The 17,500-nt window shown below is 46.1% G+C and overlaps 1 protein-coding gene across 2 annotated transcripts in view; it reads right to left on the bottom strand.

Moving 5' to 3' along the window:
- Window positions 1-17,500, bottom strand: part of cacna1c (calcium voltage-gated channel subunit alpha1 C) — a 587,915-nt gene that overhangs the window by 375,188 nt on the left and 195,227 nt on the right. For both annotated transcript variants that reach the window (XM_082977959.1, XM_082977960.1), the window contains exon 3: window positions 15,722-15,827. In XM_082977959.1, coding sequence (XP_082834085.1) covers window positions 15,722-15,827 — 106 coding nt within the window. The remainder of the gene's footprint in view (window positions 1-15,721; window positions 15,828-17,500) is intronic.

Genomic DNA, 17,500 nt, shown 5'->3' with positions numbered 1-17,500 from the left:
TGGGGGAGATGGGGGAGATGGGGGGAGATGAGGGAGATGGAGGGAGATGGGGGAGATATGGGGGAGATATGGGGGAGATGGAGGAGAGATGGGGGGAGATGGAGGAGATGGGGGGGTGATGGAGGGGAGATGGAGGAGTGATGGGGGGAGATGGGGGGGTGATGGGGGGAGATGGAGGAGAGATGGGGGAGATGGAGGGGAGATGGGGGGAGATGGAGGGGAGATGGAGGGGAGATGGGGGGAGATGGAGGAGAGATGGGGGGAGATGGAGGAGAGATGGAGGGAGATGGGGGAGATGGAGGGGAGATGGAGGAGAGATGGGGGAGATTGGGGGGAGATGGAGGAGAGATGGAGGTGAGATGGGGGAGATGGAGGGGAGATGGAGGGGAGATGGGGGGAGATGGAGGGGAGATGGGGAGATGGAGGGGTGGGGAGATGGGGGGAGATGGAGGAGATGGAGGGAGATGGAGGGAGATGGAGGGGAGATTGGGGGGAGATGGAGGAGAGATGGAGGGGAGATGGAGGGGAGATGGGGGGGTGAGCGATGAAGGAGAGAGAGGTCCTGCTTGACGCCTGGCGCTGTCTCCACATGCCATTACACATAAACTTACATTTACATTTTAGTCATTTAGCAGACGCTCTTATCCAGAGCGACTTACAGTAGTGAATGCATACATTTCGTTCAAAAAAAATTCCCGTACTGGTCCCCCTTGGGAATCGAACCCACAACCCTGGCGTTGCAAACATCATGCTCTACCAACTGAGCCACACTCAAATTATTTGAAGTGTAATGTCTAAACTCTCTCAATTCATTTCAATTCAAGGGCTTTATTGGCAGGGAAACATAACAATACGAAAGCAGGTCAAATGGATAAACAAAAGTGAAATAAACAATAAAAGTGAACAGTAAATATTACACTCACATTTCAAATGTCATATTATGTCTATATACAGTGTTGTAACGATGTGCAAATAGTTAAAGTACAAAAGGGAAAATAAATAAATGGTGTTTGTTCTTCACTGGTTGACCTTTTCTTGTGGGAACAGGTCACAAATCTTGCTGCTGTGATGTCACACTGTGTATTTCACCCAGTAGATATGGGACTTTATCAAAATCGGGTTTGTTTTCGAATTCTTTGTGGATATGTGTAATCTGAGGGAAATATGTGTCTCTAATATGGTCATACATTTGGCAGGAGGTTAGGAAGTGCAGCTCAGTTTCCACCTCATTTTGTGGGCAGTGTGCACATAGGCTGTACCCTCACAGTACCTCCCCCCCACTCTACCCTCACAGTACCCCCACACTCTGTACCCTCACAGTAGCCCCCCACCCTGTACCCTCACAGTACCCCCACACTCTGTACCCTCACAGTACCCCCACCCTGTACCCTCATAGTACCCCCCCACCCTGTACCCTCACAGTACCCCCCACCATGTACCCTCACAGTACCCCCCCACTCTGTACCCTCACAGTACCCCCCCACCCTGTACCCTCATAGTACCCCCCCACCCTGTACCCTCACAGTACCCCCACCCTGTACCCTCACAGTAAGAGGGTACATGGTAGAGCCACAGTAAGAGGGTACATGGTAGAGCCACAGTAAGAGGGTACATGGTTGAGCTAGCTGATGTCTCCATTTGGTGTTTTCCATCAGTTCCTACTAGAGGTCGACCGATTAATCGGAATGGCCGATTTCTTAGGGCCGATTTCAAGTTTTCATAACAATCGGTAATCGGTATTTTTGGACACCGATTGTTTAAAAAATATATATATTTAAATGTTACCTTTATTTAACTAGGCAAGTCAGTTAAGAACACATTCTTATTTTCAATGATGGCCTAGGAACGGTGGGTTAACTGCCTTGTTCAGGGGCAGAACAACAGATTTTTACCTTGTCAGCTCGGGGATTCGTTTCTGCAACCTTCCGCTTACTAGTCCAACGCTCTAACCACCTGCCTTACATTGCACTCCACTGCGTGGCAGGCTGACTACCTGTTATGCGAGGGCAGCAAGAAGCCAAGGTAAGTTGCTAGCTAGCATTAAACTTATCTTATAAAAAACAATCAATCTTAACATAATCACTAGTTAACTACACATGGTTGATGATATAACTAGTTTATCTAACGTGTCCTGCATTGCATATAATCAATGCGGTGCCTGTTAATTTATCATTGAATCACAGCCTACTTCGCCAAACGGGTGATTTAACAAGCGCATTCGCGAAAAAAGCACTGTCGTTGCACCAATGTGTACCTAACCATAAACATCAATGCCTTTCTTTAAAATCAGTACACAAGTATATATTTTTAAACCTGCATATTTAGTTAATATTGCCTGCTAACATGAATTTCTTATAACTAAGGAAATTGTGTCACTTCTCTTGCGTTCCGTGCAAGCAGTCAGGGTATATGCAGCAGTTTGGGCCGACTGGCTCGTTGCAAACTGTGTGAAGTCCATTTATTCCTAACAAAGACTGTAATTAATTTGCCAGAATTGTACATAATTATGACATAACATTGAAGGTTGTACAATGTAACAGCAATATTTAGACTTAAGGATGCCATCCGTTAGATAAAATACGGAATAGTTCCGTATTTCACTGAAAGAATAAACGATTTGTTTTCGAAATGATAGTTTCCGGATTCGACCATATTAATGACCAAAGGCTCGTATTTCTGTGTGTTATTATGTTATAGTTAAGTCTATGATTTGATATTTGATAGAGCAGTCTGACTGAGCGATGGTAGGCAGCAGCAGGCTCGTACGCATTCCTTCAAACAGCACCTTGGTGCGTTTTACCAGCAGCTCTTCGCTGTGCTTCAAGCATTGAGCTGTTTATGACTTCAAGCCTATCAACTCCCGAGATTAGGCTGGTGTAACCGATGTGAAATGGCTAGCTAGTTAGCGGGTGCGCGCAAATAACGTTTCAATTGGTGATGTCACTCGCTCTGAGACTTGGAGTAGTTGTTCCCTTTGCTCTGCAAGGACCGCGGGTTTTGTGGAGTGATGGGTAACGATGCTTGAGGGTGGCTGTTGTCGATGTGTTCCTGGTTCGAGCCCAGGTAGGAGCGAGGAGAGGGACGGAAGCTATACTGTTACACAGGCAATACTAAAGTGCCTATAAGAACATCCAATAGTCAAAGGTATATGAAATACAAATCGTATAGAGAGAAATAGTCCTATAATTCCTATAACCTCAACCTAAAACTTCTTACCTGGAAATATTGAAGACTCATGTTAAAAGGAACCACCAGCTTTCATATGTTCTTATGTTCTGAGCAAGGAACTTAAACGTTATATTTTTTACATGGCACATATTGCACTTTTACTTTCTTCTCCATGTCACGTCCTGACCAGTAAAGGGGTTATTTGTTATTGTAGGTTGGTCAGGACGTGGCAGGAGGTGTTTGTTTTATGTGGTTCGGGGTTTGTTGGGATATGTATTTATGTAAGAGGGGTGTTTGTTTTATGTGTCCCGGGGTTTTTGGGTATTGTTCTGGTTTTGTATTTCTATGATTTTCTAGGTTGTGTATTTCTTTGTTGGCCTGGTATGGCTCTCATTCAGGAACAGATGTACATCGTTGTTGCTGATTGGGAGTCATACTTAGGTAGTCCTTTTTTCACCTGTGGTTTGTGGGAAGTTGTTTTTGCACTGCTGTGTTTAGCCTGCAAGACTGTTTGTCGTTCATTTTCTTGTTTTGTTATTTAAGTGTTCAATAAAAGTTTAATATGAGCACTCAACCCGCTGCGCCTTGGTCTACTACATACGACGACCGTTACAATCCAATACTTTGTTTTTGCATTATTTATACCAAATTGAACGTTTCATTATTATACATTTGAGGCTAAATTGATTTGATTGATGTATTATATTAAGTTAAAGTAAAAGTGTTCATTCAGTATTGTTGTAATTGTCATTATTACAAATAAATAAATAAATACCGTTTTTTTAAAATTGGCCGATTAATCGGCATCGGCGGTTTTTGGTCCTCCAATAATCGGTATCGGTATCGGCGTTGAAAAATCATAATCAGTTGACCTCTAGTTCCTACTAATCTGTCAGAAGCATTGTGTTACGTAATTAAAGGAAATATATGCGTGCTTTGACAATTCTCAGCTCCAAAAGAGTGATCAAATGAAGATACTACATCTGTATATGCAGCGTTACCGCGTGGGACGGATTCAGACACGGACAAAGTGACACACTGTAGACTACTGATGCTTCGTCTTATGACACGTATTTCAGTGACAGAAAAACCTCCCTCTCCATCTCTGTCACCAGCGTCATCAGGCTCAGTGGCCTTAGCTCAGTGTTTATTTCTATAAGGTTGAAGAGAGCCAAAGAGGACCAGAGGCCAGCCAGCATGGCCAAAGGCCCTCCAGCCTCCACACTATCATCATAAAGAATGTTAGCCTGAGGGATGGAGTGATGGAAGGATGGAGACAGAGAAAGATGAGCCGAGGATGATATGAGAAGAAAGGGGACAGTAACTGAAAAGTCCCATTGGCCAATCAGGGCTTGGGTCAGAAATCCTGCTGGGAGCTGATGGGTTGGCTTGGCGGAGCTTCAAAGACCAGGAAGTGACCTGGGGTTTGTTCAGAGTGTCTACGTGTCGCCGCTGTCTCAATACATCACATTTCAAATTTACATTTGAGTCATTTAGCAAACGCTCTTTTTCAGAGGGACTCAGAGTTAGTGCACTCATCTTAAGATAGCTAGGTTAACCACACATCACAGTCATAGTCAATTTTTCCTCCATAAAGTAACTATCAGCAAAACAGAGCTAGCAGGGAGGGAAAGTAAAGAGCGAGTGATAGTTAACGAAAAGCATATTTCTGTTTTTTTTGGGGGGGTGGGGGTCCGAGACAGGGATGCTGTGGGATTATTTACTGTGGGATTTATTTAAACGTTATTATGTATTTATTTGGCGGGCGCAGTGGGTGGGGGTCGGGTGAGGAGGGGGTGCTGTGGGCGGAGTGTTTGTATCTGGCTTAACAGCAGACAGAAGTGTCTGAACTAGCCCTATGTCCTCATGGCCACATCTCACCCAACACGGCCCTGCAGGCCCCCTGAGTAACATTATGGTAGTGAAGAACATAGTTAACACTGTCCTGCAGGCCTGAGTAACATTATGGTAGTGAAGAACATAGTCAACACTGTCCTGCAGGGCCCCTGAGTAACATTATGGTAGTGAAGAACATAGTCAACACTGTCCTGCAGGGCCCCTGAGTAACATTATGGTAGTGAAGAACATAGTCAACACTGTCCTGCAGGGCCCCTGAGTAACATTATGGTAGTGAAGAACATAGTCAACACTGTCCTGCAGGGCCCCTGAGTAACATTATGGTAGTGAAGAACATAGTCAACACTGTCCTGCAGGGCCCCTGAGTAACATTATGGTAGTGAAGAACATAGTCAAGACTGTCCTGCAGGGCCCCTGAGTAACATTATGGTAGTGAAGAACATAGTTAACACTGTCCTGCAGGGCCCCTGAGTAACATTATGGTAGTGAAGAACATAGTCAACACTGTCCTGCAGGGCCCCTGAGTAACATTATGGTAGTGAAGAACATAGTTAACACTGTCCTGCAGGCCCCCTGAGTAACATTATGGTAGTGAAGAACATAGTCAACACTGTCCTGTAGGGCCCCTGAGTAACATTATGGTAGTGAAGAACATAGTTAACACTGTCCTGCAGGGCCCCTGAGTAACATTATGGTAGTGAAGAACATAGTCAACACTGTCCTGCAGGGCCCCTGAGTAACATTATGGTAGTGAAGAACATAGTTAACACTGTCCTGCAGGGCCCCTGAGTAACATTATGGTAGTGAAGAACATAGTTAACACTGTCCTGCAGGGCCCCTGAGTAACATTATGGTAGTGAAGAACATAGTTAACACTGTCCTGCAGGCCCCCTGAGTAACATTATGGTAGTGAAGAACATAGTTAACACTGTCCTGCAGGCCTGAGTAACATTATGGTAGTGAAGAACATAGTCAACACTGTCCTGCAGGGCCCCTGAGTAACATTATGGTAGTGAAGAACATAGTTAACACTGTCCTGCAGGCCTGAGTAACATTATGGTAGTGAAGAACATAGTCAACACTGTCCTGCAGGGCCCCTGAGTAACATTATGGTAGTGAAGAACATAGTTAACACTGTCCTGCAGGCCTGAGTAACATTATGGTAGTGAAGAACATAGTCAACACTGTCCTGCAGGGCCCCTGAGTAACATTATGGTAGTGAAGAACATAGTTAACACTGTCCTGCAGGGCCCCTGAGTAACATTATGGTAGTGAAGAACATAGTCAACACTGTCCTGCAGGGCCCCTGAGTAACATTATGGTAGTGAAGAACATAGTTAACACTGTCCTGCAGGGCCCCTGAGTAACATTATGGTAGTGAAGAACATAGTCAACACTGTCCTGCAGGCCCCCTGAGTAACATTATGGTAGTGAAGAACATAGTTAACACTGTCCTGCAGGGCCCCTGAGTAACATTATGGTAGTGAAGAACATAGTTAACACTGTCCTGCAGGGCCCCTGAGTAACATTATGGTAGTGAAGAACATAGTCAACACTGTCCTGCAGGCCTGAGTAACATTATGGTAGTGAAGAACATAGTTAACACTGTCCTGCAGGGCCCCTGAGTAACATTATGGTAGTGAAGAACATAGTCAACACTGTCCTGCAGGGCCCCTGAGTAACATTATGGTAGTGAAGAACATAGTTAACACTGTCCTGCAGGCCCTGAGTAACATTATGGTAGTGAAGAACATAGTCAACACTGTCCTGCAGGGCCCCTGAGTAACATTATGGTAGTGAAGAACATAGTCAACACTGTCCTGCAGGCCTGAGTAACATTATGGTAGTGAAGAACATAGTTAACACTGTCCTGCAGGGCCCCTGAGTAACATTATGGTAGTGAAGAACATAGTCAACACTGTCCTGCAGGCCCCTGAGTAACATTATGGTAGTGAAGAACATAGTTAACACTGTCCTGCAGGGCCCCTGAGTAACATTATGGTAGTGAAGAACATAGTTAACACTGTCCTGCAGGCCCCCTGAGTAACATTATGGTAGTGAAGAACATAGTCAACACTGTCCTGCAGGGCCCCTGAGTAACATTATGGTAGTGAAGAACATAGTTAACACTGTCCTGCAGGGCCCCTGAGTAACATTATGGTAGTGAAGAACATAGTCAACACTGTCCTGCAGGGCCCCTGAGTAACATTATGGTAGTGAAGAACATAGTTAACACTGTCCTGCAGGGCCCCTGAGTAACATTATGGTAGTGAAGAACATAGTTAACACTGTCCTGCAGGGCCCCTGAGTAACATTATGGTAGTGAAGAACATAGTTAACACTGTCCTGCAGGGCCCCTGAGTAACATTATGGTAGTGAAGAACATAGTTAACACTGTCCTGCAGGGCCCCTGAGTAACATTATGGTAGTGAAGAACATAGTCAACACTGTCCTGCAGGGCCCCTGAGTAACATTATGGTAGTGAAGAACATAGTTAACACTGTCCTGCAGGCCCCTGAGTAACATTATGGTAGTGAAGAACATAGTCAACACTGTCCTGCAGGGCCCCTGAGTAACATTATGGTAGTGAAGAACATAGTTAACACTGTCCTGCAGGGCCCCTGAGTAACATTATGGTAGTGAAGAACATAGTTAACACTGTCCTGCAGGCCTGAGTAACATTATGGTAGTGAAGAACATAGTCAACACTGTCCTGCAGGGCCCCTGAGTAACATTATGGTAGTGAAGAACATAGTTAACACTGTCCTGCAGGCCCCCTGAGTAACATTATGGTAGTGAAGAACATAGTTAACACTGTCCTGCAGGCCCCCTGAGTAACATTATGGTAGTGAAGAACATAGTTAACACTGTCCTGCAGGGCCCCTGAGTAACATTATGGTAGTGAAGAACATAGTTAACACTGTCCTGCAGGGCCCCTGAGTAACATTATGGTAGTGAAGAACATAGTTAACACTGTCCTGCAGGGCCCCTGAGTAACATTATGGTAGTGAAGAACATAGTTAACACTGTCCTGCAGGGCCCCTGAGTAACATTATGGTAGTGAAGAACATAGTTAACACTGTCCTGCAGGCCTGAGTAACATTATGGTAGTGAAGAACATAGTTAACACTGTCCTGCAGGCCTGAGTAACATTATGGTAGTGAAGAACATAGTCAACACTGTCCTGCAGGCCCCCTGAGTAACATTATGGTAGTGAAGAACATAGTTAACACTGTCCTGCAGGGCCCCTGAGTAACATTATGGTAGTGAAGAACATAGTTAACACTGTCCTGCAGGGCCCCTGAGTAACATTATGGTAGTGAAGAACATAGTCAACACTGTCCTGCAGGCCTGAGTAACATTATGGTAGTGAAGAACATAGTCAACACTGTCCTGCAGGCCTGAGTAACATTATGGTAGTGAAGAACATAGTCAACACTGTCCTGCAGGCCCCCTGAGTAACATTATGGTAGTGAAGAACATAGTCAACACTGTCCTGCAGGCCTGAGTAACATTATGGTAGTGAAGAACATAGTCAACACTGTCCTGCAGGGCCCCTGAGTAACATTATGGTAGTGAAGAACATAGTTAACACTGTCCTGCAGGCCTGAGTAACATTATGGTAGTGAAGAACATAGTTAACACTGTCCTGCAGGGCCCCTGAGTAACATTATGGTAGTGAAGAACATAGTCAACACTGTCCTGCAGGGCCCCTGAGTAACATTATGGTAGTGAAGAACATAGTCAACACTGTCCTGCAGGCCTGAGTAACATTATGGTAGTGAAGAACATAGTCAACACTGTCCTGCAGGGCCCCTGAGTAACATTATGGTAGTGAAGAACATAGTCAACACTGTCCTGCAGGGCCCCTGAGTAACATTATGGTAGTGAAGAACATAGTTAACACTGTCCTGCAGGGCCCCTGAGTAACATTATGGTAGTGAAGAACATAGTTAACACTGTCCTGCAGGGCCCCTGAGTAACATTATGGTAGTGAAGAACATAGTTAACACTGTCCTGCAGGGCCCCCCTGAGTAACATTATGGTAGTGAAGAACATAGTTAACACTGTCCTGCAGACGCCCCTGAGTAACATTATGGTAGTGAAGAACATAGTTAACACTGTCCTGCAGGCCTGAGTAACATTATGGTAGTGAAGAACATAGTTAACACTGTCCTGCAGGTCTGAGTAACATTATGGTAGTGAAGAACATAGTCAACACTGTCCTGCAGGCCCCCTGAGTAACATTTTGGTAGTGAAGAACATAGTTAACAAAACCTGCTTGGTTCCAACAATACACACCGGACATACAGTTGGTAAGTCAGAGTAATTGACTGGCTGTAGACAAGCTCAGTGGAAACAGGCTGTACAGGGACATTGAAGGAACATTGTCTGAGTCACACAGCAAGGCCAAGCCATCTCATCACAGACGCTATGCAGCATGCATGTTGACTAGCATCAGAGAATTAAAGCCATTCTGAAAGGACCACTACGTAGCACAGAGTAGTGGGATTAAATATTCATCTACCAAAGTGGATTTTCCTCCCTCAGCTGCAAAGCAGGAATAAAGTACAGATCCCTCTCCTCTCCTCCTGTACTCTCCTACTCCCCTCCCCTCTCTTCCTGTACTCTCCTACTCCCCTCCCCTCTCCTCCTGTACTCTCCTACTCCCATCCCCTCTCCTCCTGTACTCTCCTACTCCCCTCCCCTCTCCTCCTGTACTCTCCTACTCCCCTCCCCTCTCCTCCTGTACTCTCCTCCTGTCCTCTCCGATCCTACTCTCCTCCTGTACTCTCCTCCCCTCCCCTCACCTCCCCTCTCCGCTCCTACTCTCCTCCCCTGTCCTCCTGTACTCTCCTCCCCTCACCTCCCCTCTCCTCCTTTCTCTTCCTCCCATCTGCTTCTCTACTCTCCTCCCCTCTCCTCTACTCTCCTCACCTCCCCTCTCCTCCTCTCTCTTCCTCCCCTCTCCTTCTCTACTCTCCTCCCCTCCCCTCTCCTCTGCTCTCCTCCCCCTCTCCTCCTCACCTCTCCTCCTCCCTTCCCTCTCCTCTCCTTTACCCTGAGAGAGAGGGAGAGAGGGAAAGAGGGAGAGAGGGAGAGAGGAAGAGAGAGGGAGAGAGGTAGAGAGAGGGAGAGAGAGAGAGGGAGAGAGAGGGGGGAGAGAGGGAGGTAGAAAGAGAGAGAGCAAGAGAGAGAGGGAGGTAGAAAGAGAGAGAGCGAGAGAGAGAACGAGAGAGGAAGAGAGAGGGAGAGAGGAAGAGAGAGGAAGAGAGAGGGAGAGAGAGGGAGGTAGAGAGAGAGAGGAAGAGAGAGAGAGAGAGAGAGAGAGAGAGAGAGAGAGAGAGAGGGAGGGGGAGACAATGTAATGGGATGAGAGCAGCCTTTCTGATGTCCATTTGTTGTCCTCTCTCTCCATCTTCCCTCCATCTCTCCCTCCTCTTTCTCTCTTCCGCTCCTACTCCCCAGCCTCTCCAGTCTCCCCAGTCTCCCCAGCCTCTCCAGTCTCCCCAGTCTCTCCAGTCTCTCCAGTCTCCCCAGTCTCTCCAGTCTCCCCAGTCTCTCTAGTCTCCCCAGCCTCCCCAGCCTCCCCAGTCTCCCCAGCCTCCCCAGTCTCCCCAGTCTCCCCAGTCTCCCCAGCCTCCCCCGTCTCTCCAGTCTCCCCAGTCTCCCCAGTCTCTCCAGTCTCTCCAGTCTCTCCAGTCTCTTCAGCCTCCCCCGTCTCTCCAGTCTCCCCAGTATCCCCAGTCTCTCTAGTCTCTCCAGTCTCTCCAGTCTCCCCAGTCCCTTCAGTCTCTCCAGTTTCCTCAGTCTCTTCAGTCTCTCCAGCCTCTCCAGCCTCACCAGTATCTCCAGTCCCTTCAGTCTCTCCAGTTTCCTCAGTCTCTTCAGTCTCTCCAGTCTCCCCAGTCTCCCCAGTCTCTCCAGCCTCCCCAGTCTCCCCAGTCTCTCCAGTCTCCCCAGTCTCTCCAGTCTCCCCAGTCTCTCCAGTCTCTCCAGTCTCCCCAGTCTCCCCAGTCTCCCCAGTCTCTCCAGTCTCTCCAGCCTCCCCCGTCTCTCCAGTCTCCCCAGTCTCCCCAGTCTCTCCAGTCTCCCCAGTCTCTCCAGTCTCCCCAGTCTCTCCAGTCTCTCCAGTCTCTCCAGCCTCCCCCGTCTCTCCAGTCTCCCCAGTCTCCCCAGTCTCTCTAGTCTCTCCAGTCTCTCCAGTCTCCCCAGTCCCTTCAGTCTCCCCAGTCTCCCCAGTCTCTCCAGTCTCCCCAGTCTCTCCAGCCTCCCCAGTCTCCCCAGTCCCTTCAGTCTCTCCAGTTTCCTCAGTCTCCCCAGTCTCTTCAGTCTCCCCTTTGTAACCACTGCTGTCCTGCTGGCACTTTGTTCTCCCTTCACATGCGTGTTGTGAAGTGTAGTGTAATGTGGACATGGAACATGATGGTAGACTGTGCAGACTACAGGAGATCATGGTCAGGTTGTCTCTCTGGTATTCATAGTGTGTCCTGTGGTTGTCAGGTAGTACGCCAGAGAGAGAGAGAGGGAGAGAGGGAGAAGAGAGAGAGAGGGAGGAGAGAGAGGGAGGAGAGAGAGAGAGAGGGAGAAGAGAAAGAGAGAGAGAGATCACAGCCAAGAATAGATTATATTTTCCGGTTCACAAGTAAATGGCTCCAGCCTGAAATCTGTTGTGACAAATTTGTGTTGGCCCACAGGTTGTGCTTTTTCAAAACCAGGAACAATTAGCTAGCCACACATTATGCAGTCACAGACTACAGAGAGAGACAGAGAGAGACAGAGAGAGAGAGAGAGAGAGAGAGAGAGAGAGAGAGAGAGAGGAGAGAGGGAGAGAGAGAGAGAGAGAGAGAGAGAGAGAGAGAGAGAGAGAGAGAGAGAGAGAGAGAGACAGAGACAGAGACAGAGACAGAGACAGAGACAGAGAGAGAGACAGAGAGAGAGAGGAGAAATAGGGAGATGATGAGTCCATGTCAATCTCCAGCTCTGACAGACAGACAGACAGACAGAAGACAGACAGACAGACAGACAGACAGACAGACAGACAGACAGACAGACAGACAGACAGACAGACAGACAGACAGACAGACAGACAGACAGACAGACAGAAAAAACAGACAGACAGACAGGCAGATATACTGTACATGCAAACAGACAGGCAGACAGACAAACAGACAAGCTTTATCTTACCTCAGAGGATTAGTGTCCAACACTTCTAATGTAGACGGATAACAGCCACCTGACAGACTTTAGAAGACGTTTTAAAAGAATAAACTACACGTTTGCATTTCCTGCTGAGCAGTAAAATTCTCAGCAACAAAGGAATGATCAAATTAAGATCCTACATCTGTAGATATGTGACCTTCTGGTTAGTAGTTCTACATTAACAATTCTCCTGGCTAGTAGTTCTACATTAACCATTCTCCTGGTTAGTAGTTCTACATTAACCATTCTCCTGGCTAGTAGTTCTACATTAACCATTCTCCTGGCTAGTAGTTCTACATTAACCATTCTCCTGGCTAGTAGTTCTACATTAACCATTCTCCTGGCTAGTAGTTCTACATTAACCATTCTCCTGGCTAGTAGTTCTACATTAACCATTCTCCTGGCTAGTAGTTCTACATTAACCATTATCCTGGCTAGGTGTTCTACATTAACCATTCTCCTGGCTAGTAGTTCTACATTAACCATTCTCCTGGCTAGTTCTACATTAACCATTCTCCTGGCTAGTAGTTCTACATTAACCATTATCCTGGCTAGTAGTTCTACATTAACCATTCTCCTGGCTAGTAGTTCTACATTAACCATTCGCCTGGCTAGTAGTTCTACATGAACCATTCTCCTGGCTAGTAGTTCTACATGAACCATTCTCCTGGCTAGTAGCTCTACATTAACCATTCTCCTGGCTAGTTCTACATTAACCATTCTCCTGGCAAGTAGTTCTACATTAACCATTCTCCTGGCTAGGTGTTCTACATTAACCATTCTCCTGGCTAGTAGTTCTACATTAACCATTCTCCTGGCTAGTAGTTCTACATTAACCATTCTCCTGGCTAGTAGTTCTACATTAACCATTCTCCTGGCTAGTAGTTCTACATTAACCATTCTCCTGGCTAGTAGTTCTACATTAACCATTCTCCTGGCTAGTAGTTCTACATTAACCATTCTCCTGGCTAGTAGTTCTACATTAACCATTATCCTGGCTAGGTGTTCTACATTAACCATTCTCCTGGCTAGTAGTTCTACATTAACCATTCTCCTGGCTAGTTCTACATTAACCATTCTCCTGGCTAGTAGTTGTACATTAACCATTCTCCTGGCTAGTAGTTCTACATTAACCATTCTCCTGGCTACTAGTTCTACATTAACCATTCTCCTGGCTAGTAGTTCTACATTAACCATTCTCCTGGCTAGTAGTTCTACATTAACCATTCTCCTGGCTAGGTAGTTCTACATTAACCATTCTCCTGGCTAGTAGTTCTACATTAACCATTCTCCTGGCTAGGTAGTTCTACATTAACCATTCTCCTGGCTAGTAGTTCTACATTAACCATTCTCCTGGCTAGTAGTTCTACATTAACCATTCTCCTGGCTAGTAGTTCTACATTAACCATTCTCCTGGCTAGTAGTTCTACATTAACCATTCTCCTGGCTAGTAGTTCTACATTAACCATTCTCCTGGCTAGTAGTTCTACATTAACCATTCTCCTGGCTAGTTCTACATTAACCATTCTCCTGGCTAGTAGTTCTACATTAACCATTCTCCTGGCTAGTTCTACATTAACCATTCTCCTGGCTACCCCCCCGGCTAGTTCTACATTAACCATTCTCCTGGCTACTAGTTCTACATTAACCATTCTCCTGGCTAGTAGTTCTACATTAACCATTCTCCTGGTGATCCAACTGGTCCTTATGGATGATACTGACAAGCATGTCTTACCATGAACCATTTTCATTGGTAACTCTAATGAAGATAAATAGTATGGAAATGTGGTCTGTTTTAAACACAACCTGTCTGTATCACCATGTATATTAATATCCCATGGTCCAACAAAACATGACCTGTCTGTCTCCACCACACAGCATCCATCAAAACATATCAAGTCATTCCATATTAACTTCACACAGCCAGCAGTTACAGTCTCAACCACACCCAGTAACATACAGGAGGACCAGGTCACCGCACAGCCAGCAGTTACAGTCTCAACCACACGCAGTAACGTACAGGAGGACCAGGTCACCGCACAGCCAGCAGTTACAGTCTCAACCACACGCAGTAACGTACAGGAGGACCAGGTCACCACACAGCCAGCAGTTACAGTCTCAACCACACGCAGTAACATACAGGAGGACCAGGTCACCACACAGCCAGCAGTTACAGTCTCAACCACACCCAGTAACATACAGGAGGACCAGGTCACCACACAGCCAGCAGTTACAGTCTCAACCACACGCAGTAACATACAGGAGGACCAGGTCAGCACATTTTCTTTACTAGACAAGTCAGTTAAGAACAAATTCTTATTTACAATGACAGCCTAGCCCAGCCAAACCTGGACGACGCTGGGCAAATTGTGCACCATCCTATGAGACTCCCAATCACGGCAAGATGTGATGCAGCCTGGATTCGAACCAGGGTCTGTAGTGACACCTCTAGCACTGAGATGCAGTGACCTAGACCACTGCACCACTCGGGAGCCCCACATTCCCTCCATTCACTCTACACAAATACCATTTACACACTCAAAAACCATTTACACACTCAAACACCATGTACACACTCAACACCATTTACACACTCAAACACCATGTACACACTCAAACACCATTTACACACTCAAACACCATGTACACACTCAAACACCATTTACACACTCAAACACCATTTACACACTCAACACCATTTACACACTCAAACACCATGTACACACTCAAACACCATTTACACACTCAACACCATTCACTCTACACAAACACCATTTACACACTCAAACACCATTTACACACTCAAACACCATTTACACGCTCAAACACCATTTACACACTCAAAAACCATTTACACACTCAACACCATTTACACACTCAAACACCATGTACACACTCAAACACCATTTACACACTCAACACCATTCACTCTACACAAACACCATTTACACACTCAAACACCATTTACACACTCAAACACCATTTACACGCTCAAACACCATTTACACACTCAAACGCCATGTACACACACAAACACCATTTACACACTCAAACACCATTTACACACTCAACACCATTTACACACTCAAACACCATGTACACACTCAAACACCATTTACACACTCAAACACCATTTACACACTCAAACACCATTTACACACTCAAACACCATTTACACACTCAAACACCATTTACACACTCAACACCATTTACACACTCAAACACCATGTACACACTCAAACACCAACACCATTTACACACTCAAACACCAACACATACAGTATGTACCATACAGAAGTCCCAAGTCAACATATTAGCTGCACTCCACATAACGTAAATGTAAATGTCACCAAACCACAAAAGGGAGGATGGTGATACAGGTATCATGACAACTCAACCCCCCCACACAGCCACCTGGTACCTCCAGTCAAACAGAGCATAATAACCATAGCAACATGACATAAGAGCCTGTGTCAGATCAGGTGTGACTTACCAGGTTTGAGTTGGTGGCGTTGGAGTCGTCCTCTGGGAAGGGGATGTAGACAGCTAAGGCCACGCAGTTCGCAAATATAGTCATCAAAATGATGATTTCAAACGGTCTGGAAGAGCTGGAGTTAAGGAAGGAAGCTGGAGATCAGATGACAGAGAAAGATGCATCCCAAATGGCACCCTATTCCCTATATAGTTCTCTACTATTCCCTATATAGTGCCCTACTATTCCGTATATAGTGCCAGACTATTCCCTATATAGTGCCCTACTATTCCCTATATAGTGCCCTACTATTCCCTATATAGTGCCATACTATTCCCTAAATAGTGCCATACTATTCCCTATATAGTGCCAGACTATTCCCTATATAGTGCCCTACTATTCCCTATATAGTGCCCTACTATTCCCTATATAGTGCCCTACTATTCCCTATATAGTGCACTACTATTCCCTATATAATGCCCTACTATTCCCTATATAGTGCCCTACTATTCCCTATATAGTGACATACTATTCCCTGTATAGTGCCCTACTATTCCCTATATAGTGCCCTACTATTCCCTATATAGTGCCCTACTATTCCCTATATAGTGCCCTACTATTCCCTATATAGTGCCCTACTATTCCCTATATAGTGCCATTCTATTCCCTATATAGTGCCCTACTATTCCCTATATAGTGCCCTACTATTCCCTATATAGTGCCCTACTATTCCCTATATAGTGCCCTACTATTCCCTATATAGTGCACTACTATTCCCTATATAGTGCCCTACTATTCCCTATATAGTGCCCTACTATTCCCTATATAATGCCAGACTATTCCCTATATAGTGCCCTACTATTCCCTATATAGTGCCATACTATTCCCTATATAGTGCCAGACTATTCCCTATATAGTGCCCTACTATTCCCTATATAGTGCCCTACTATTCCCTATATAGTGCCCTACTATTCCCTATATAGTGCCCTACTATTCCCTATATAGTGCCCTACTATTCCCTATATAGTGCCCTACTATTGGAAGACGAGAACAGACGGAGAACATCGAGTGACAATAACTAAAATACATAAAGACCTGTCAGCTATGTTTTAACATCAGTGACACGTAAACACGACCTTTTGACCTCTTAATGGAGTGTGTGTTCGGTGTGTGTGTGTGTGTGTCCCACTCTCTCTCTCTGGGCTTGTCCTAATATGGAGGTTGTTACACGGGTCAGTCGCGTGGACGACAGAAAACAGAGGGGAGGGAGAACCAAGAGGGAACCAAGAGAAACAGATTATTATTTTATTTGGGATGGTGCTTGAGAAGGAACCTCATTTGATATCTCTTTCTCTCTCTCTCTCTCTCTCTCTCTCTCTCTCTCTCTCTCTCTCTCTCTCTCTCTCTCTCTCTCTCTTTCCATCTTTATCTCTGCTTTTCTCACTTGAAAACAGGGAGAAGGGAGGATGTGAGTGTCTGTGCAGAGCTGAAAGAGGAGAGAAACCTGGCTTCCATCACCACAATTACCCACTACCACCATCACCCCTCCTCCTCCCCTGTCCTCCCTCCCTCTCTCTACGTCCCTCTCCCCTCCTCCTCCCCTGTCCTCCCTCCCTCTCTCTACGTCCCTCTCCTCTCCTCCTCCCCTGTCCTCTCTCCCTCTCTCTACGTCCCTCTCCCCTCCTCCTCCCCTGTCCTCCCTCCCTCTCTCTACGTCCCTCTCCCCTCCTCCTCCCCTGTCCTCCCTCCCTCTCTCTACGTCCCTCTCCCCTCCTCCTCCCCTGTCCTCCCTCCCTCTCT

Source organism: Salmo salar, chromosome 07 (assembly GCF_965601325.2).
Source record: "Salmo salar chromosome 07, fSalSal1, whole genome shotgun sequence".
NCBI lineage: Eukaryota > Metazoa > Chordata > Actinopteri > Salmoniformes > Salmonidae > Salmo > Salmo salar.
Note: the sequence above shows the minus strand (reverse complement) of the source record. Positions and strands in the feature narration are given on the sequence as shown.